Here is a 23166-nt window from a genome sequence, read left to right on the forward strand (position 1 = left end):
TAAGAAAATCACCCAGCCTGGGCAACATGTTAGCCAAGAACGGTGGAACATGCCTATAATCCTAGCTAGTTGGGAGACTGAAGCGGGAGGATCTCTTGAGCCCAGGAGTACAAGGCACAGCGAGCTGTGATTTTGCCACTGTGCTCCAACCTGGACAACAGAGCTCAAACCCTGTCTCTAAAAAACAAAAGCAATACTGCCTAATGGATGGAGCCTCTGGGAGGTAAATAGTGTGAATTAGGATTAGAGTTGGCTTTGCGGGCTAGATCTGTCAAGTCTCCCAAAAACCATCACCTCCTATGGGTGGTAGAGAGCATTGGTTATGTGAAGTTCTGAACTAGACAGAAGGGTCAGTGTCTTTGGATCAAAAGGTTTCTTAGGATTCTGCCCGCCTGGCAGACTTTTGTCCTTCTCGTTATTATTCTAGAGCTTCTGGAAGCTGAGGTCTACTGAGAAGTCGTCCCAGAAACAGAAAGTGAAATCCAAAACCTGCCTGTTTGAAGTTGGAGTCGACACACCCACCTTGAAGTGAGAAAATTAGTCTGGCAGGAAAAATTGAGCAAGCATTTATAGCAGACAGATAGATGTTTGGTGCTGTGATGGGGTCTGTACGTGGACCACAAAGAAAAGGGTACAATGGGATCCTTTCCTCTTAGAGAGCTCACAGTTTATGTGGCCCATTGGTCTCCTGGTGTTCTCTAACATCAACGTTCTTTCTTCCTTACCCTCATGCTTTTTTTCCACCTTCATATTTCTTGCTTCCTACTTCCCTCTTTTTCATCTTTACTTTCTAGATTCACAGAAGAGATGCAATAGGCACAGAAGAGATGCAAAAGGCACTGACTTTTGTCTGAACTCTGGTATCTCTCCACAGGACTGGGCTCTAAGCCCCTCGTTGAAATGAGGGGCCATGAGGACGGAGGCATCCGGCTGGAGTGCATATCTAGAGGGTGGTACCCAAAGCCCCTCACAGTGTGGAGGGACCCCTACGGTAGGGTTGTGCCTGCCCTGAAGGAGGTCTCCACCCCTGCCGCAGACGGCCTCTTCATGGTCACCACAGCTGTGATCATCAGAGATAAGTCAGTGAGGAACATGTTCTGCTCAATCAGTGACACCCTGCTCGGCCAGAAGAAAGAAAGTGTCATTTTTATTCCAGGTTAGTTCCCTGCCCTCTAAGACTCATCGGGTGCATGGGCATCCTCAGCACACAGATGGAGCCCAGAGTGGGGATGGGGGCAGCAGTGTGGGTGGAATGGTCCTGGGCCCTGACGACCTGGAGGCTGCAGCTGAGCTGAGGCCTCTCCGCTTCTCACAAAAGGAGAATCAAAGAGTCCCAAAACTCAGGAGTAGGAGCCTCTTCTCTGAGGGTGAACCTGGTTTGTTGTTGTTGTTGTTTTTCCCCCGATAAGGTCCTCACGCTGCGGTAACATTTTTTTTTTTTAAGACCAGTTCTCGCTCTGTCACACAGGCTAGCGTGCAGTGGCACAATCTTGGCTCACTGCAACCTCCACCTCCGAGGTTCAAGCAATTCTCATACCTCAGCCTCTTGAAGGCTAGGGCTACAGGCACGTGCCACCACACCCGGCTAATTTTTGTATTTTTAGTAGAGATGGGGATTTCGCCTTGTTGGCCAGGCAGCTCTCGAACTTCTGACCTCAAGTGATCCACCCTTCTCAGCCTTCCAAAGTGCTGGGATTACAGGAGTGAGCCACCATACCCGGCCAGCAATTTTTGGACATTGAAAACAACCATAACACATGGAGGGTGGTGTGGATAAGTGACTCTCTACACTTGGTGTTCCTGTGTGCTGCAGCCATCCCTTCCTGCGCAGGGGATTTTCCACGGGACAGAGCTGCGGAAATTCCCTATTGACACATACTCGTAATTCATTCAACAAATGGTCAAGAAGCATATCGTATGTCAAGACACTGTTCTAGAAACCAAAGGTAAATCATTGAACAAATTATATCAATAACTCTTCCCTCAAAAAGTGATTAATTAGTTAACCATATATTCTATCAGATAGTGACAAACATCTATAGGAAACATTAAGCAAGGAAGGAATAAAGAGGCAGTGTGAGACATTGCAATTCTTAACAGAATGGTCAGGGAAGACTTCACTGTAAAGTTAGGAATTGAGCCATCCCGTCTGATGGTAAGGAATCATCAGATGCTTAAGGACTGAGCAACCAGCTACAGGAAAAGCAGATGCAAAGGACCTGGGGAAGGAACATCACTGGCAGTTTCCAGGACCCCCAGAAGGCGATGCTGGTGTGGCTGAAATGGAGTGAGTGCAGGAAGAGAAAGGAGATGAATTCATAGAGGCAAAGACAACACATTCTACGTGGCATCATAAGCCACAAACAGTCTTTGGTTTTTAGGACGAGTGACGTGGAAAGCATTGGAAGGTTTTGAACTAAGAATTAACATGATCACACTTGGGCTGGCCTATAGAGAATAGACTACAGAACGTGAGGGCAGAACAAGAAGGAGGGCACTGCAGTATTCCAGGCGTGAGTGATGGTGGCTTGAGGCAGGATTGTGGCTGTGCTGACTCAGCATGACGGGTTAGCTTTATTCACCCTGGCCCTTCCCATGGTGACTGGTTTGCTACCTCTGGGCCTTGGCCCTGGAAGCCACTGAGGTGTCAGCCTGGTCTGAGCCAGCATCACTTTCTCCATCTGAGTTTTCTGAGGGAGAAAGCAACAGAGCAGGTGGCTGAGGAGCCCTTCAGGTGTGCTCCTAAGGGCACTCTTACCCCAGATGTTCTGTTTCAAACTAAGTGGACATTTCTGGCTGCCTTTTCAGAATCCTTTATGCCCAGCGTGTCTCCCTGGGTGGTGGCCCTGCTTGTCATTGTGGTTATTCTGATAATATCCATTGCCATATGCATCTACTGGATCAACAGACTCCAAAACGAAAAAAAGATTCTGTCAGGGGAAAAGGAGTTTGAACGGCAAACAAGAGAAAATGCTGTAAAGAAACTGGAGAAGAAACATGTGCAAAATCTTCAAGTAAAAGGTAAAAGAGGCTGAGTATGGTGGCTCATGGCTTGAATCCCAGCACTGTAGGAGGCTGAGGCAGGCAGATCACCTGAGCCCTGGATTTCGAGACCAGCCTGGGCAATAAAGTGAGACCCTGTTTAACTTAAAAAAAAAAAAAAAAAGTAGAAGAGTAGGAGGACAGTTCAGCACTGTAGAAAAGACACGACTCTCCCAGGTACAAGTATATGGAAGAGAGAGGAAATGCACAGCAGCAGCAAGGACTTGGAACTCTGACGTCCTTGGAATGAATCTCTTAGAGCTTTTGTTCTTTCACTCTGCCTACCTTGCATCCATTCATCTGGCTACATGAAGTACTAAATGGTTGAGCAAAAGCAAGCATAACAATGTACCGGCAGTACCCAGCCACTGATTACATATCATTTCTGGTTTCTGACACTGGCCTAGGCATGAGGCAGGGGAGATGTTGCTGTTCATAGAAAGGACGGTTCCTGCATTGTTTACTATAAACCCAACTTCTTTTAGTCCTTCTGTCGAAGACATGATTTTCTTTCTGTTTGTTTTTCAGAGCAACTTCAAGAAGAATTGCGTAAGTTTAGCCTTTCCTGAACTACTCCATATACAATTTGAGTTCTGCTCAGTTAGCAACATCTCATGACATTCGCCTCTGTCTGTCCCTTGCAGGATGGAGAAGAACAGTCTTACATGCTGGTGAGTGCCTCTGATGTTCCCTCAGATCTCAGCTTTCTCCCGCTAGCCAGCTAACAGCACTCCTTAGAGGAGATGAGCATGGGGCCCAGGGCAGGGCAGGGACAGCAGGGAACTGGGGTCAGTTAATCAACAGTGTCCCAGCAATGATGCATCATGGCTCTTCTGTCAGGGAATCCCGACATCTCTCAATCCACCTTATGGTTTACATCCCAGGATCCTTTCTCTTTTGGAATAATTTAATACATGATTACCAGAAGTGTCCCATATATAGTAGCCTTCCTCAGAGTTACGTTTCAGTAGTTGTTGCTCTTTGTTCCTGGATAAATTTGAAAAAAGACAATGCTGTCTTAAGCAGCTTATATCCTGGGGATGGTGTAGACTGTGCTAAGTTGAAGACCCATGTGGGGAAGAGGCCATGAGGGTCCCTAGTAAGCCTGACCTAAGGGTGTACCAATATGTGGCCAGAAATGCCTTTCTGCTTCTAAGAGAACACTGATACTTTGTGTACAGACTGCCGAGGGAGGGGATTCAGGTGAGTGGAAGAGGACAGAACCCAATTGCCCACTCCCAGTGAGCACTTTTCATCTTGTGATTCATCCCCTCTGCCTATAAGCACCACAGAATCCAGGCTTTACCAGCTACTATGGCACATGGACCTTTCCTCTTTAGGTGAATTTCAGAATTGCCACTGTCAATGTGGAACAAAATAGCAAATTGTCACAGCCAGACATATTAACTTGGGGAATGGAGGAAATCATTTTAACACAATAGAAAGGTAGACTGAATAAGTAAGATTAAATACAGATGGGAGAGGCCTCCAGAATGCCCAGTGTCCAGAGCATTTCTTATACCTACAGAAGTGATACCTGAAGACATGAGACCCACACTGTTGAAGCAAAACTGGATGGGAATAGTTCCTCCCCACATTTGCCTACAGATCTCTCAGGAAGCAGGTTTTCTTTTGGGGACATTTGTTCTCCTTCTTTATTTTTTGAAGGGTGCCCTTGTCAGTCATTTAAGTCAGTTGTGATCTGGTAAAAGGAACACACAGGACCAATGAAGAGACCCTTTACCCTCTGGGATAGTATAAAGGGAAACACTCACCTTACCTGATCCACTGGGGAGAGGAGGAGCAGGACATAAAGCCTCTGTGCTGGTTTGAGCCAAGTTGGAAAGTTTCTAACTAAAGAAAATCCGGAGATCGTAGGTCTTTGTTTTGGGTTTTGTTTTTGTTTTTTGTTTGTTTGTTTGTTTGTTTTGAGATGATATCTTGTTCTGTCACCCAGGCTGGAGTGCCGAAGCACAGTCTGGACTCACTGCAACCTCTGCCTCCTGGGTTCAAGCAATTCTCGTGCCTCAGCCTCCTGAGTAGCTTACAGTGCCTCCTGAGTAGCTTACAGTACCTCCTGAGTAGATTACAGGCATGCACCACCATGCCTGGCTAACTTTTGTATTTTTGGTAGAAATGGGGTTTCATCATGCTGTCCTGGCTGGTCTCGAACTCCTAACCTCAGGTGATCCACCCGCCTCGGCCTCCCAAAGTTCTGGGATTACAGGCGTGAGTCACCGTGCCCGGCCAGAAATCGTATGTCTTGAATAGAAAAGGGAACACAGATTTAGAATGCTGAGAGAAAGTAAGAATGATTAATTTTGCCTCATATGCTAAACTTTCCGAATTTCTTAGAGCTCCAATTCTTCTCAAACTGAGGGAACTGCTGGAGAGATAGAAGGGCAGCTTCAGTAATTCTCAGTGTGTGAGCTGCCTAGGATCAGAGAGCCTTCTTGGAAGTGGTCACTAGATGGGGATCCCCCACAGACATCTGAGACCTCTCTGGGAATAAGGAACCACACAATCCCCAGGGTTTCTGAGATCCCAGGCCTAAATCTGAGACTTCCTCTGCAGTCGATGTGGTCCTGGATCCAGACACCGCTCATCCTGATCTCTTGCTGTCAGAGGACCGGAGAAGTGTGAGAAGGTGTCCCCTCAGGCACCTATGGGAGAGCGTGCCTGACAACCCAGAGAGATTCGACAGTGAGCCTTGCGTCCTGGGCCGGGAGAGCTTCACTTCAGGGAAACATTACTGGGAGGTGGAGGTGGAAAACGTGATTGAGTGGACTGTGGGGGTCTGCAAAGACAGTGTTGAGAGGAAAGGGTTGGTCTCGCTGCTTCCTGAGAATGGCTTCTGGACCTTGGACATGCGTAAAGGGCAATACCGGGCCCTGTCCTCACCTAAGACGATTCTCCCTTTGAAAGAGTCCCTTTGCCGGGTGGGTGTCTTCCTGGACTATGAAGCTGGAGATGTCTCCTTCTACAACATGAGAGACAGATCGCACATCTACACATGTCCCCGTTCAGCCTTTTCTGTGCCTGTGAGGCCCTTCTTCAGGATAGGGTCTGATGACAGCCCCATCTTCATCTGTCCCGCACTCACAGGAGCCAATGGGGTCACAGTGCCTGAAGAGGGCCTGATACTTCACAGAGTGGGGACCAATCAGAGCCTGTAGAATCAATTCCCTGGTCTCATAGGCATGCAGATAAGCCCTCATCATCTCAGCAGCCACTGCACAATGTTGTTGATGGAAGACACGCCCTTCTCCCCTCTGGTCACGTAAGAGAACAGCTTCCAGCTGCCTCTTTCACACCCACTCCAGCCCTCAGCCCCAGTTTTCTCCTCCTCACTAGGCTGTGGCTTTAGTAGTTCCTTTGGTTGTAACTATGGGATGGGATCCATGCATAGGGAACTAGTTGTGTCATAGCTCCCAGTCAAGAAGAAAGTGTGAGAAGTTGATGGGCAGTGAACCTGCTGTTTAACATCAGGGTGACCACATTGAGTCCAGTATGCCAGTTGGCACCAGATGTTATGAACATGGAATGAGGTCAACAGGGTTCATCAGGATGAGAGAGGAGAGAGGAATCCACAGGACCACCGGAGAGGAGAGGGAACCAGATATGCAGGTCAGAGATAGAGGAAGTGGAACCAGAGGTAGAGGAAGTGGAACCAGAGAGCTGGGAGGGACCAAGGTTGTAAGGGTGGATGAGCCCCAACATAACAGCTAAGGGGACCTGGCAGATGATGGCTCATTTCCACCCAACCCCAGGATTTCCACAACACACACCCACAGTCCTGGACCTGAGATGAAGATGAATGAAGAACATGGACTCATGTGGGTGTGGTTTGGCTCACGTGTCCCTGCAATAAACAAGGAGTCAGTACTTAGTCCCTGAGTGTGGTTGAGGTTTGAGGTCCTGGTCGAGCAGGGCAGTACTGGACCTGGTCTACATCAGCATTCAGGTTCAATGGGGGCACCAGTGGCTTCAAACTTCCTGATCTAATTATGTCTTTAGACACTTAATAACTATTGAGGACCTTAAAGAGCTTTTGTTTATTTGGGTTAATATTTGTTCATAGTTATGGCATTTGACATTGAAACAAAATTTAAAATGTTATATTTTAATTCATGTTAAAATAGCATGAATAAATCAATTATAGTTTAATATAAACAGGATGTTTTGTGAAAAAGCAATCTACTGTGTCCAAATAAAAGAACTAGGAGTTCTTTTATTCCTGGTTAACTTTTTCCAAATCTAATGTCTGGCTTAATAGAAGATGTTTGTATTCTCATATCTGCCTTTGTATTAAACCTATTGGTTTATCATAGGTCATATTGGCTCAAAAAAAACTTACTGCACCCTACTGAGAGAATGAGATGAAAAATGGTTAATGTTTCATTATTATTATTGTGAAAATAGTATTAACACTGGGGAGTCCTTAAGAGTATATCAGAGTTCGCGCTAGGAATCCCAAGACCGCATTTGGAAACTAGAATAGTGGATCCTGGAAGTTAATCCATGTGCTGGTTAATTTTAGATGTCAACTTGACTGGATTATGGAATACCTAGACAACTGGTACAACATTATTTCTGGATGTGTCTGTGAGTGAGTTTCCAGAAGAGACTGGCATGTGAGTTGGTGGGAAATTCTCCCATCCAACTGGCTGGGGGCCCAATAGAACCAAAAGGCAGAGGAAAGGCAAATTCTTCTCTCCTCTAGAGCTGAGACACTCTTCTTCTTCTGCCCTTGGACATCAGAACTCCTGGCTCTCCAGCCTTTGAACTTCAGGACTTGTACCAGGAGGCCCTAGGTTCTCAGGCCTTTGGCTTTGGACTGAGAGTTACACAACCAGCTTCCCTGGTTCTGAGGATTTCGGACTTCAAATGAGCCATGCTACCGGCATCCCAGGGTCTCCAGCCTACAGACGGGCTGTTGTGTGATTTCTTAGCCTCTATATTCACATGAGCCAATTTCCTTAATAAATGTCTGCTCATAAATCTGCTCATAAAGCCGAGTTCCTGCCACTGCACTCCAACCTGGGTGACAGAGTGCAACTCCGTTTCAAAAAAAAAAAAAGTATATTGTGTCTGGTTTTCTTTCCATTCATATGTTTATGTGACTCTGCAGTAATATCTCCTCCTCCTGCATGTACCCATATTCATGCAAGCAAATGTAGCAAACTGCCACAATAGCATTTTAATTAGTGGACATCTTTCTCTCTTCACCACATTAAAATCTTTTCTCATTTTGTTCTGCTGATATTTCCATTATGATAAAAGATTTAAGACAAGTAAATATATAGAAATACTTATATACACACAAGAATGAAAGAAATAAACACAAACACTAAGGGAGGTAAGGCAGGAATTTTTCTTCAAAGTGTACAATTCAATGTACTTTCAGCCTTCCTCAGGGGTTTCTGGCCAGCAACTGATGAGAAACACCACCTCCGAGCCAATCAAAAAACTAATTCTTCCAAAGAGAGATTGTTATTATTCCTCACGATGACCAGACAGCCTCTGCTTTCTTTTTCCTTTCTTCCAAATGGAGATTCAACCATAATAGAAAGAATGGAGAACTATTAACCACCTTTCTTCTGTGGGCTGTGATTTTCAGATGGGAATGCTAAGAGGTAAGTGGGAGAAGTTGATGAGAGCCTGGGCTACAATGTCTGGGAGGACAGGGGCCGAATCGCTGAGAGTGGTGAGTGGGCATGCAGGGAGAGTACTTGCGCAGAGAAAGGTGTCAGGTGTCTGAGGGGTGTGCCTGAGGGGGTGTGCACACACAATTGTGGACACACGGAAAGTGGAGAAGTAGTACAAAGAATAAAGACCTGCAGAGTTTGGGATTTGGTCAAGAAATATTCTAATTGCATGTTCTTAAGAATATATTGTGGTCACAAAAGGGCAAAAAATCTTTAAAATCTCTTCTAGCCAACTCAAGGCATCTATTCTAAGAATTTCTAAAAAGAGATGTCCCTTATAGATTCATATGTAAATCTGTTCATTTCAGAAATATTAAAAACATAGAAATGTCTGAACCAGCATACATATACAACAGGCGGGGGATAGACAAACAATACATGTTTCAGTCATAAAAGAGATTTCCACGCAGCCTTTAGAAATCGTGTTTTTCATGAAGGGCAATTATTTATAATTTTAACAACATTAGATCCGTACACTATACCTTGTTTTGTGTCTTTTAGGAACAGTATGTGTTTTTCCTTTTATTCACCATTTCCCCAAAACTTAATGAATATTATCCAATGGATACAACCTATTTCGTTGTATGAATATACAGTTTTTTTTGTTTTTTGTTTTTTGTTTTTTGTTTTTGAGATGGAGCCTTGCACTGTCACCCAGGCTGGAGTGCAGTGGTGCATTCTCAGCTCACTGCAGCCTCTGCTTCCCAGGTTCCAGCAATTCTCCTGTCTCAGCCTCCTGGGTAACTGGGATTACAGGTGCATGCCACCACGCCCAGCTAATTTTTGTATTTTTAGTAGAGACGGGTTTTGCCAAGTTGGACAGGCTGGTCTTGAACTCCTGACCTCAGGTGATCCGCCTGCCTCAGCCTCCCAAAGTGCTGGGATTACAGGCATGAGCCACCATGCCAGGACTTTACAATTATTATTATTATTATTATTTACATTTAACCTAATTTTATTCATGCTTGCCTTGGGATGGGGAATAGATCATTCAGTATAAACATACAGTAAAAACAAAGTGTCTTATCATGTACAGCTTTTAAACTATATTAATGATGTACCTTAATTACTTCCATGCACACAAGTCTAACATTCGTTTTTAAAAACACACACACACACACACACACACAAGACTTCTGGGAGCATTTCATACCAAAGTAATTCCTAACTAATTTTTCTTTGTAGATAGATCAAGCACCTCCAAAATACGAATTCCTGTACACAGTGAGCACATTACTTAAAACGAACATTTATGTGAATTAAGTATATGGACAGCCTTAGGATAAGCTGACATTATAGATTCAGCTAGGTAGGCAACAAACCATAGTGCCAAATGGAAAAAGTGTATTTGCAAATAAATTTTTAAAACTATGTTAAGTTTTGTAATTAAATGCAGAAAATATACTGATTTGCTGAAATAAATAAGATGTGATGTATTAACACTTCACTATAAAGAATGCATACCAGAACATTTATAAACAGTGAATGAGTCTTATTAGGAATATTTCCTACAACAAACGCTGGTTAAATAGAAATGCATATTTTGAAGCACTGTGGGTGGTATATGTTTTGCCACATACTTTTGTTACCTTGAAGTAGATAACGCATATGTACTAAAATTGGCGTTCATTTTCAGTTGCTGCTGGTATCATGTTTTAAGAAATGTGTACAGTGTGAAAAATTTGAAAATACTCATGAATGAAAAATGTTTTAGAAAAAAATAGCTATTTTCATGCAGTTATGTACAGTCTCACTGTGTAAATTTCAAGGCAAGATTTGTTTCCTGTAAAACAGATCATTGTTCTATAAGAGAATGTTCTTTACTTTGTGCATTTCTTTTCTCCCCTTGCGTTACATTATTTTGCTCTAGTCTTTGTTTCTGTGTGCGTATAACATGTCAGTTAAAATGAAAACTATCTCACATGTAGAAAAAGAAAGTCTGGATTTTAAAAACCAAGAACTCATAAAATCCTTATTAAATGACACCATCTGATTCAAGTAAAAAATGACTTAAACACTAGTTAAAAAAAAAAAAGAAGACAAAACACATTTCATGAAGAATACAAAGATAAATGTCTGCTGAGTGTTTTAGTTCAGATGTTTCAGAATACTGCTGCATGTTTTATGAGGAATTTGAGGGGAAGATTTCATAGCAGAAGGTGTTAATGTGGGCTGTATTGACTTAAGTGGTGACCCAACTGGACTGTGAAATTGCAGGATGCCTATGGACTCCAGCTGCTTGTTACAGAGGAACTCTCCACTGTTGTTCAGAAATCTTTCCTCATTTCCTCTCTCCCCAAGCTTCCCATCCTCTACTGGCTCAGTTTCTAGTATTTCAGTATCCTCTTTCCTGCTAAAGAACTTGTCCAACTAACTAGTAACTATTTTTGGTGTGCATTAGCATAACTTTTACTGGGGGCTATATAGCAATATCTACCCAAATTACATCTTTAGTGATCCAAAATTCCACTTCTGGGGATTTATTTGGTAGATAAGCTTGCATTTGTGTGAGATGATCCAGGTAAAAAGTTATTTTTTATAGCACTGATTATGACTGCACAAGGTTAGAAACTACGCAGATGTTCACAGCTAAGGAACTTTCACACAATGGATACCACTCAAGTGTGAAAGAAAAAAGAGAAAATTATCTCTATACTGATACGGAAGGATCTCCAAGATTAACTTTGCACAGAAAGAAGAAAATGCAGAGTGGTGTGTATGGAATGCTATCTTCAGTGCAAATAAGAGGAAAAACAAGAATACATTTTTATTTACACTTTTTATGTTAACAAGCAATGTCATAACACTCACTAGGTGTCAGGTACTTTATTAATTTAATCCTTGTAACTTCAGGAGGTAGGTATTAACATTACCCCAATTTCAAAGAGAAGGGCAGTAGGAATAGAGAGGTTAAATAATTACTCTACAGTCACACTGCTAGTCACCTAAAGGAGCCAGCATTGACACCCTAAGCATCATATTAAGCAGACTAATTTGAAGCTAAGAAAGGGAGGGTGGGAGGGAGGATTGGATGGATGGGAGACTTGTGTGACTTTTTATATATGTATTTTTGAACCATGTACATATGTTACCTATCAAAAAGTTGAAATAGAAAAAACTGTGTCTGATCTGCTCAAGTCACTCACTTTCCATATGAGAGGCAGACATCTCAGGAGAAGTAATAGTAGCAGCCTCTAGTGGGGGGTTATCAAAGTGTTACCCACAGTCCTCTGAGATTTTAGAATGAGAAAGATTATTTAACCCCGTGAGATAGATTCCGTGCCCTGTGACCTGGGGTGAGCAGCTAACACTTGGGGCGCTGCAGTCTGGGGAGGCTGAGTGCACAGGCCCCCATGGCCCATAGCCCTTCCCTTCACAAGCCCCTTCTTCAGGAGTGCCCAGAGCTGGATCACTGCCCTGGCAGGGACCCTGCCTATCTTGCTGCTGCTTCTCGGGGCAGCCCGTTACTTCCTGTGGCAACAGCAGGAGGGAAAAAGACTCTGTTCAGAAAGAAAAAGGGCGCAAGAGTTGAAAGAAATGGCATGTAGCACAATGAAACAAGAACGAATCACATGAGGTAGCTGACCCCAGGAGTTTATCTGAACCTCTAGCTTACAGGCCAAAGCCCAAAGGCCTCACGCCTATCCCCACTCCATAGCTGGGTTGTTTTTAAGGTTTATTTTTTAGAGAACTCCCTCACCTGTAACAGTTCATTATTTTCTTTGCTTATTTTCCAGTGAAGCTCCTGGAGGAACTCAGTAAGTTCCCGTTCCCCCAGAGACCCAGGCATGTCTTCCTGTCCCTGCTTTAAGAACCTTGACGCATCTTCCCTGTTCATTCCATTGCAGGGTGGAGAATTATCCAGTACGCGTCTCGTTAAGTCTCTCTGACATTTTCTCTGAATCTGAATCTATAACTGTCTGTGCTTGAATAGTTTCCACACTTAACTTTTTCCCCAAGGTTAGAAAGTGGTCTTAGATCCCTTTGACTAAGGAAAGAAAATAAATGTGCCAATTCCTAGTCATTGCCAAAAAGAAAAAAAAAAGAAAAGCAAAGAAAAAAGACAAAGAGTGTGACTCATTGGAGTAACACCCAGGAGAAGTGTTTCTTTCTCCCTGTCTTTCTCTCTCTCTTGCCGAGTCTCAAAGAAAAAATGCCTTCAATTTCTCTCTACTAGGGGCCACAAAACTCCATAGCCCTGCAAAGCACTGAAGAATATCCAGGGGCACACGTGTAAAGGAAGGGGGAAGAGGTGGATGAAGTGCATTCTCTATGGTAGAAGCTTCACTCTTCATTTTACATAATCTATAGGCTCCAGAGAAGAAAAAGAATAAAAGATAATAAAGAACAAAAAAATAAGAAAAGAGAGTGCGTCTAATAAACAAGAGTGGCTTGAACAGTTGTTCAGTTGGTACCAATTTATTCTAACTGGCTTCAAAAACTAGTCCCTGAAATTGCTCATTGAATTTCCCAAATTCTTTTCAGGGTAAGGTAGGAAATTACAGATTGAAGTAGAAGGATCTTGCACACACACACACACACACACACACACACATATGTATATATGCATATAGATATGGTGGCACCTATGCCCAGGTACAAGAGTTTAGATACATTCCTAATGAATCAGCTGAATACCATCAGGAAGGAACTCTCAAAGTGATTGCCATGTCACTAGCATTCGACTGATGTTCCTGGATTTGATATTAAGAAGGACACAGTAGAGAGAATTAAACCTGCAGAGGAAGAAGATACAGGTGTTCAAAAAAAAAAAAAAAAGATTAGATGGATGTAAAAGTAAGGGAATGGGGCAAACTCAAATATGGCAAGTTAAGGTGACATCTCTACTTTCTCTTATTGTAGGGGAGAGAGACCTTGGGCCTATAATGGTCAGTGAACCTGATGCTCCCTGAGTTTGCTGGGATACGTGCCATGAATATTTCAACCTTTCTCTGCTGTGACCCATTGATATTCTCAGTTGCATTAATCAGATTTAACCAAAATACTCAATTTCTGTGTGGTGGGGGGTTGATTTCTGCTTTTCTAGAGAATCTGAAAGACTCCTAACCCTACACACCCCCTTGCAAAGCCTGGCTATGCAGCCTCTACCCTTCATGACACAGGGAACAGAGCCCACCATTTTTGAGAAGATGTCACCCCTGATGCATCAGAGTTGTAGAGGAGGGAAGCTGGACCCTGGAAGAGACTCTGAAGAAAATGAGAGAATACAGGCAGTGACGGGAGAATGCAGTGGGGAAAAGTACAAGAATACTGACCTTTTCCTTATCTGTGTCTCCTTCCTTTCAGAATGAAAAAAGGCCCTCTTCAAGCCAGGTGAGTAAATCACTGTATGTTCCCTGGACCAACAACCTGAGGGACTATATTCCTTTTTCCTTTTTTCTTCTCCAACTCCTGTGATTTGGGGAAGAAATGTCCCCATAACCAGGACAGTTTGGGGTAGGCAACATTAAATCCCAATCTGAAAGGTGAGCCCATCTCCTAGACCCTTCCAGCTGAGAGCTCAGGGAACCAGGGCATATTGCTCTCTTGCGCTTCCTCAGACCTTCCAGGGAAGGAAGACACATAAAGGGTGGAGCTGAGGGGAAGGAGACACACACTGAGTGATACTGCAGGGAGAGTGAGCATGGAAATGCCAAACAGAGGAGTGGATGCCTGCCCAGAGAACTTTGCCCTTCCTAGGCTTCCCATGCTACCTACTGTCTGTGTCCCCAGACAAATGCTTCTGAACTTTGGCCTCCACATTTTTTGATGATGACTGCAATCTATGTTTTGTGGGAATTGAGGTGAAGACTGAAGGAATAATAAATATGCATTGGTCAAAAACCTAGTAAGAAAGAGATGACGAGTTCAAACTGTGTGGTTGAAGAGGGTTTGTTGAAAGGAGGGTTAAGGGAAAGCAACAAGGAAAAGTGCAGTGCCCCTATGGTTCCCAACATTGGGGAGCAGTCTCCACCCCTAGCCTGGGAGGGATAGGGAGGGGAGGCAGTTACTGGAACCCAGAGTAAGAAGTAGCTCAAAGAGAGGGCTTCCTGAGAGAGTCACCAGGCTGTGTTAGAGCCACACCAGCTGCTGCTGGCAGGGAGGAAGCAGGAAATTAAATGGTGTGTCTCTCGTTTCTTTCTCCTTCCAATCTCCTATCAGGGCCTCCCATTGGCCAAACCCAACAGCAAACCAGAGGACAAGGAAGCCCAGTGGCACTGTCTTTAAAGGACAGATTTCTGGGGCCCAGAAAAGGGTGGAGAAAGCTGAAGGGCAGAGAGTGAATCTATTGCATATAAGGTCCCACATACAGCCCAGCACAGAGACGGCCTTGTAGCTATCGGGAACATCAGGAGCTTCCTTCATGCCCTGCTGTGGGCTGAGTAAATAACATGATTGCTTTATACAGCGCTAGAGATTTGTATGTTTATCCCCATTTTTCAGATGAAGAAATGCTTCAGATGAGGCTCCACTTTGTTAAATAAATTAGATGTATGGAAAAATAGACTGCAGAAAAGGGGAACTCATTTAGCTCATGAGTGGTCGAATGAAGGTTGAAAATTAACCTCTGATCATAAAGCATTAGTGGGCAGAGTCAATGTGGGGAGGGAAACAAGAAAAATGTAGAAAGAGGATCCTTGCTGCTTCCTGAGGCCACATCAGGGTGTTGGGTTAGCCAGATCCTAATGCAACCCTCACTTCACCCTCCTCTTCCCCTCTGGACACAAGATCCCTGGGGTTTTCTCTTCTGACATCGATGAGAGAGTCACATTCAGGGCAGGCTAGGGACTCCAGGCTCTGGACTTAGGCCTTCTCAGCATGGCCCAGGCCTTGCATGCTGAGGCTCTGAAATCCAGGGAAAATGCTTGACCCCATGGACACTTCCTCAAAATCTCTGCAGTGGATGTGATTCTGGATGCAAAAACACTAAACCCCATCCTCCTTGTTTCTGAGGACCAGAGGAGTGTGCAGCATGCCAAGGAGCCCCAGGATCTACCAGACAACCCTAAGAGATTTGATTGGCATTATTGTGTTCTCAGCTGTGAGCGCTTCATGTCAGGGAGACATTACTGGGAGGTAGGGGACAGGAAAGAGTGGCATATAGGGGTGTGTAGTAAGAATGTGCAGAGAAAAGGTTGGGTCAAAATGACACCTGAGAATGGTTTCTGGACTATGGGGCTGACTGATGGGAATAAGTATCAGACTCCAGCTGAACCCAGAAACAACCTGAAACTTCCTAAGCCACCTAGGAAAGTGGGGGTCTTCCTGGACTATGAGACTGGAGATATCTCATTCTACAATGCTGTGGATGGATCGCATATTCATACTTTCCTGGACAACTACTTCTCTGAGCCTCTATATCCTGTTTTCAGAATTTTGACCTTGGAGCCCACTGGTCTAACAATTTCCCCAGTGCGAGAAGTAGAGAGTTCCTCAATTCTGACCTAGTGCCTGATCATTCCCTGGAGTCACCAGTGACCCCAGGCTTAGCTAACAAAACTGGGGAGCCTCAGGCTGAAGTAACTTGTCTCTGCTTCTCCCTGCCCAGCTCAGAGCTGAGGGCCTCCCCCTCCACAGCAACCAATCACAACCATAAGCTACAGGCACGCACTGAAGAACTTTACTGATACTCATTCAATTATTCATATGCCAGTTGTTTGAGTTTGGTACCACCTTATTGTCCCCTTATACAGATAAGGAAACTGGAGTGCTGAAAAGTGAATTAACTTTACAAAGTAGAATTCACTAGTTAACAACAGAGCTGGGATATAAACAGCAATAACTAACATTAATGGAGAACTTAAAATGTTCTGAGTGCTGTGTTATGAGCTTTGGTGGATGCCACTCCTTTAATCCTCACAACACCCTGTTGGGTAGTCTCATTTTCCAAGTATGGAAGCTGAGGCAGGGCAACATTAAGTAACTTACATAACTCATACGGTAATTTGTGCAGTTGGGAGATGGTCAGCTTCAGTCCCTGGCCATTTGCCCATTCTTTTCCACCCTGATTCTTCCCCCATGGGAAAAACCCACCTGTAGCCCTGAGGTTCTTTTCCCAGGACAGCTCCAGGGTAAGGATCATTGTAGGTGGCTGTGGAATTGACACCCCTATTGACTCCTTCCCAGCTGATTGTCAGAGCCTTAGACCCAGCACTCCTTGGATTAGTTCTGCAGAGTGTCTTCGTTGAGAGAATAACCTCACCGTACCCACATTACACATGATTTGAAAAGAGACTAGAGGCCACACTTGATAAATCATGGGGAACAGATGAGTGCCCACCCAACAAATGTGATAAGTGATCACGCAGCCAGAGCTAGCCTTCCTACAGTCAAGGTTTCCAGGCAGAGAAAATACCCTGAAGATTCTCTGTGATAATAGGAAATTTGGATGAAGGGAGCTAGAAGAACTACAGGGATTTTGTGTGTGTGTCTTTTTTTTTTTTTTTTTTTATATAGAGTCTTGCTCTGATGCCAGGCTAAAGTGCAGTGATGTGATCTCCGCTCGCTGCTACCTCTGCCCCCCGGGTTCAAGCAATCTCCTGCTTTCAGTCTCCTGGGTAATTGGGACTACAGGTGCACGCCACCATGCCTGGCTAATTTTTGTACCTTTAGTAGGGATGAGGGTTCACTATTTTTGCCAGGATGGTCTCGATCTCTTGACTTTGTGATCCACCTGCCTTGACCTCCCAAAGTGCTGGGATTACAGGTGTGAGCCACTGGGTGCCCAGCTTACAGGGATGTTTTTAATCCCATTATGGACTCTTTCTCCAGGAAAGGGGTCTATCCACTCCTGCTCATTGGTGGATGTTAAACCAATATTCCTTTCAACTGCTGCCTGCTAGGGAAAACTGCTCCTTATTATCATCACTATTATTGCTCACCACGGTATTCCCTCTACTTAGCATGTGCTTGTCAAGTTCTAGTTGTTCAGTTAATTTGTTAATAATGCTTACTCTTCAACTTGGCTTTTTCTAGACTGTGGTGTCTACTCAGGACAGTAGAGTAGTTCACACATCTGCTGTACTCCCCACAGTTTCAGTTTACTTCACTGCAGCATTTTCATAAAACCTTTATTGTATGTGTTTTCTACAGCTGCTATGATGAATTACCACAAATTCAGAAACTTAAAGCAACACAAATTTTTGGTTCACAGTTCTATAGGTCAGAAGTTCAACAGGGATCTGACCAGGCTAAGATCAATGTGTCTGCATGCTGGATTCTTTTCTGGAGGCTGTAGAGAACAATATGTTTTCTTGTTTATTCAGATTGCTGGCAGAATTCAATTCCTTGCAATTACAAGACGGAGGTCCCAGTTGCTTACTGGTTTATGGCTAAAGACTGTTCCCATCTCTAAAGGCTGCTATTTTTCAGCTCACAGCTCCCTTCCTCAATCTTCAAAGCTGCAATTGTGTATTGAGGACCTGTCAATCTTTGAAGTTTGTCTGGTTCTTTTTCCATTGCATCTCTCTGATTCTTCTGCCTTCTACTTTTGAGAACTCCTGAGATTCGATTAAGTCCACCCAGATAATCTAGAATAATCACTAAATGTTAAGGTCGATAACCTTAGTTCTATAAGGTCCATTTTGCCATGTTATATATCATTGTCACATGTTTCACAATAAATATCACTAGGTGTGTATGGAGGGAGGAGAACTATTGAAGCTACCACTTATTTGGGAAATCATTCCAGGAAATACAAGTACAGAAAGAGAGAATCAGAGAAGGAGAAAAGCCAATTGTGTGAGATATGGCTTAAAGAATTCATTAGGCTGTCAGTGACCATACGGACAACTCAGCTTATCCCACCCAGGACACTAAGAAATTATGTGAAATTCTGGAATATATGTCAGAATCTTCCTAAGGGCTAGGGACCCTGGCACATTTATCAACATCTCACATCCTCGTTTGCTTAAACTGGTTGAAAGCTGCCCCTGGGAATGTTAGTTCAATGTACTTCAAGGTTGGGTTGTGTATCTGCAAGAAAAAGCAAATACGACTGGTGTTAGAGAAAGCAGAGGAGAAGAGACACAAATAGCCCTTAAAGGAAGCTGTGTTCACCCACTATTGGCAAATTGTAGTAGGTCAAGAGAATATGGGACGGGGCATCAACAGCATCTGTTCTAAGGGCTCCGCCTCTGAGAATATAGTGAATGCCTTTCAAGGTCCCTCTGCCCTCCTTGCACCACATTCATTTAGCATTAGTGACCTCTTGTCTTCCAATACATGTCTGTATAGCGTGGCCCTGCAGCCTCACCACAGGGACTGGGTCTGGGATGGACACCCAACCCAGGCTAGCCCAGGAAACCTTCAGGTGACATGTGACTAGCTGCACCTGTAGCAGGAGTGCATGGGAGTTGTGGGAAGAACTCTTCCACTCACATTATGGTCCAAAAGAGGAAAAGAAGGTGAACTGTGGAAACAGAAGACCAAAGCACATATGCAGAGAGGAAGCTTCAAGATGGAAGGAGTTTGGGCAATTTTGTCATCTTTTTATCCCTTAGGGTCCCAGTATCATTCTAGTATGTTCCGGGAAATTCGTTCTCTTGAGATAAGGTATATGTATTGGCAAATATTGTTTTAGTCTGGAAAATTAGCAACTTACACAATCATGGCACTATGCTCATTGATTCAGTAATGCAGGAATCTGGATTTGGAAGGGGCACAGTAGGAATGGTTTTTCTCTTCACCAAAAAGTCTGGGCCTCCCCTGGAAGGACTCCATAACTAGAGGTGACTCAAAGGAAGAGACTTGCCCAAATTGCCATCAAAAATTGAAATTCATTTGCAAATCAAGAAGGGATCAGTGTTCAGTCTGGGTCCTGGTTCTACCACGACTGCCATGTACACCAGATCCACAGAGAACCTTGCTGAGGCGACCCTTCCTCTGTGCTTATCCCTTCCATGACAGGGAATGATTGTGTTAGGTTGTCACTATCTAATGTGACCCACTTTAGTACAACCTGGTGTATTAGTCTGTTTTAATGCTGCTATGAATAACTGCCTGAGACTGAGTAATTTATAAAGAAAAGAGATTTAATTGACTCACAGTTCTGCCTGGCTGGGAAGGCCTTAGAAAACTTACAATAATGGTGAAAGGGGAAGCAAATATGTCCTTCTTCACATGATGGCAGGAAGGCTGAGTGCTGAGCAAAAGAGGGAAAAGCCCCTTATAAAATCATCAGATATTGTGAGAACTCACTATCAAAAGAAGAGCAAGGAGGTAACCAGCCCCAAGATTCCCACCCCATGACACCTCCCACTGGGTCCCTCCCATGACATGTGGGAATTATGGGAACTACAATTCAAGATGAGATTTGGGTGGGGATACAGCCAAACCACATCATTCCACCTCGGCCCCTCCTATGTCTTATATCCTCACATTTCAAGACATAATCATGGCTTTCCAACAGTCCTCCAAAATCTTAATTCATTCTAGCATTAACCCAAAGTCCAAGTCCAAAGTCTCATCTGAGGCAAGGTAAGTCATTTTCCCATATGAACTTGAAAATTCAAAAGCAAGTTAGTTACTTCCTAGATACAATGGGGGTACAGGCATTGGGTAAATACACCCATTCCAAATGGGAGAAACTGGCCAACACAAAAGGGCTACAGGCTCTATACAAGCTCAAAATCCAATAGGACAGTCATTAAACTTTAAAGGACCAAGATAATCTCTTTTGACTCCATGTCTCACATCCAGGTCACACCGATGCAAGAAGTAGGCTCCCATGGCCTTGGGCAACTCCACCTCTGTGGCTTTGCAGGATATAGCCCCCTTCCTGGCTGCTTTCACAGGCTGGCATTGAGTGCTGCTTTTCCAGGTGCAAAGTACAAGCTGTCAGTGGATTACCATTCTGGAGTCTGGAGGATGATGGCCCTCTTCTCATACCTCCACTAGGCAGTGACCCATTGAGGCCTCTGTGTAGGGGCTCCACCCCAACATTTCTGTTCCAAACTGCCCTCACAGAGGTTCTCCATGAGGGTTCTGCCCCTGCAGCAAAATTCTGCCAAGACAGTCAGGAGTTTCCATACATCCTCTGTAATCTAAGCAGAGGTGCTCAAACCTCAATTCTTCACTTCTGTACACCTGCAACCCCAACACTACGTGAAAGTCACCAAGGCTTGTGGCTTGCATCCTCAGAAGCAATAGTCTGAGCTGTATGTTGGCCTCTCTTAGCCACAGCCAGAGCTGAATCCGCTGGAAGGCAGGGCACAAAATCCCTAGGCTGCATACAGCATAGGGGGGCCCTGGGCCCAGCCTAGGAAACCATTTGTTTCTCCCAGGCCTCTGGATCTGTGATGGAAGGGTCTAGCAGGAAAACCTCTGACATTCTCTGGGGGCATTTTCCCCATAGTCTTGGTGATTAATATTTGGTTCCTTATTATGCAAATTTCTGCAGCCAGCTTGCCTTTCTCCTCAGAAAATGGATTTTTCTTTGTTATCTGATCATCCAGCCGCAAATTTTTCAAACTTTTATGCTCTGCTTCCTCCACCACTGTGAAGCCATTGTTAGTGTATTACCTGCAAAGTTTTGAACTGAAATGAAAAGGAATTGGAGGCTTCCAGGCCAAGCATTTAGATATTTGAGAGGAATATTAACAATATTTGCCACTTAAAAATTTCTTCCGTCAAATACTCTAAATCATCACTCTGAAGTTCAAAGTTTCACAGGTCTCTAGGGCAGGGACAAAATGCCACCAATCTTTTTGCATAGCAAGGGTGACCTTTACTCCAGTTCCCAACAAGTTCTCATCTCTATCTGAGACTACCTCAGCCTAGACTTCATTGTCCATATCACTATCAACATGTTGGTTAAAGCTGTTCAACAAGTCAAGTCCCCAGGAAGTTCCAAACTTTCTCACATTTTCCTGTCCTCCTCTGAACCCTCCAAACTGCTCCAACCTCTGCCTGTTGCCTAGTTCCAAAGTTGCTTCCACATTTTCGGGTATCCTTATAGCAGCACCCCACTCTACTGGTACCAATATACCGTATTAGTCCATTCTCATGCTATTGTGAAGGACTGGGTAATTTGTAAAGGAAAGAGATGTAATTGACTCACAGTACTATGGCTGGCAAGGTCTCAGGAAACTTATAATCATGGCAGAAGTGGAAGCAAACACGTCCTTCTTCGTGTGATGGCAGGAAGAAGTGCTGAATAAAACGGGGAAAAGTCCCTTATAAAACCATCAGATGTCTTAAGATCTCACTATTATGAGAATAGCATAGAGGTAACTGCCCCCATGATTCAATTACCTCCCACCAGGTCCCTCCTACAACACATGGGGATCATCAGAACTACAATTCAAGATGAGATTTGGCTTGTGACACAGCCAAACCATATCAGCTGGTTTCTTGCTAAGCTACCTGATGAGCAATCAACCCTCTTCTTGCCTAGAACATACACGTTTCCCTTTGGCTCAGATCAACTTTGGCAGAGGGTGAAACCTGGCTCTGCTGGATACTTTTAGCACAAGCTGTGTCAGAAGACCTGGACATTATTTCTTCAGATAAAAAATCTGAAGCCAGATCTTATCCTGACCGGCCAAGTTCTTGTATCCTTACAGCCACCTCTTCTGTTTGTTCCAAAGAACTGCCCAGGCTTGGCTGGAATGATCCAATACTTACTATGATTTTATCCTCATTAGCCACTCAACCTAGAATCTAATTTTAATTATACTCCAGAAGCACCAAGTGATAGGTGAGGCTGCTGTTTCAGAAAGAGACAGTTTAAGGGTTAGTCCAAAAGAAAAAGCACTTCTCAGGATTTGCTTTAGCTTATTCTCATCAAAGAGCTTTCTCTACAGAAGAATCCTACTGGGTCCTCCTTCCTGGTCCTTGAACTTCTAACTTAGAGTGGCTTAATCCTGCTGCCATCTCTCTCTCACACTCTGGTGCCGAATGATTCCAGGAACTGGGCCATACTATGGTGGGAATGACTTTACCTTGAGCATGTCACTCATGCATTGAATATCAGCTGAGTGCAGAGCTAAGGCTGAGTCCTATAAGGAGAGAAGAATCACATCCTGCAGAAATCTGTCCAGAGAAGCAGGTATTGTAGCCACAGCAAAGGTACAGTGGATACCTGAATAACAATAATAGAAGACAGGACATGGGAACAGCAAAAGATTTGGGTGTCACAAGAGGCTGAGAACACTTTAAGCAGAAACATTCAGAGTCATTCTTGGAGGAAGTAGGCACGAAGGCTGGGGAGAATTTTAAGGGGCAGAGATGAAGCAAACAATTCAAGTGAAAGGCATGGCATGGGAAAGGGAGGGCTGGCCACAGGGAGTGCAACGTTGTGATGCAAGGCCACTGTGTAGGCATTATTGGCGTATTAACTGCAAAGTTTGAATTGAATCAGAAGGGAATTGGAGGCCTCCAGACTAAGCATTCTCTGGGAGAAGCACAAGCCCAC

General features: G+C 44.1%; 1 protein-coding gene across 3 annotated transcripts in view; it reads left to right on the top strand.

The window, feature by feature from the left end:
• LOC105526762 (butyrophilin subfamily 2 member A1-like) overlaps positions 1–6566 on the top strand; it is an 11109-nt gene extending 4543 nt beyond the window's left edge. The window contains exons 4-8 of one of the 3 annotated variants that reach the window (XM_011962876.1): positions 875–1156; positions 2809–3021; positions 3571–3591; positions 3687–3713; positions 5617–6566. In XM_011962876.1, coding sequence (XP_011818266.1) covers positions 875–1156; positions 2809–3021; positions 3571–3591; positions 3687–3713; positions 5617–6218 — 1145 coding nt within the window. In that variant the 3' untranslated portion in view covers positions 6219–6566. The remainder of the gene's footprint in view (positions 1–874; positions 1157–2808; positions 3022–3570; positions 3592–3686; positions 3714–5616) is intronic. The other 2 variants (XM_011962878.1, XM_011962879.1) reach the window with 2 other exon arrangements.
• Positions 6567–23166: the final 16600 nt, after the last annotated feature.

Source organism: Colobus angolensis, unplaced genomic scaffold, assembly GCF_000951035.1.
Source record: "Colobus angolensis palliatus isolate OR3802 unplaced genomic scaffold, Cang.pa_1.0 Scaffold6, whole genome shotgun sequence".
Taxonomy (NCBI): domain Eukaryota; kingdom Metazoa; phylum Chordata; class Mammalia; order Primates; family Cercopithecidae; genus Colobus; species Colobus angolensis.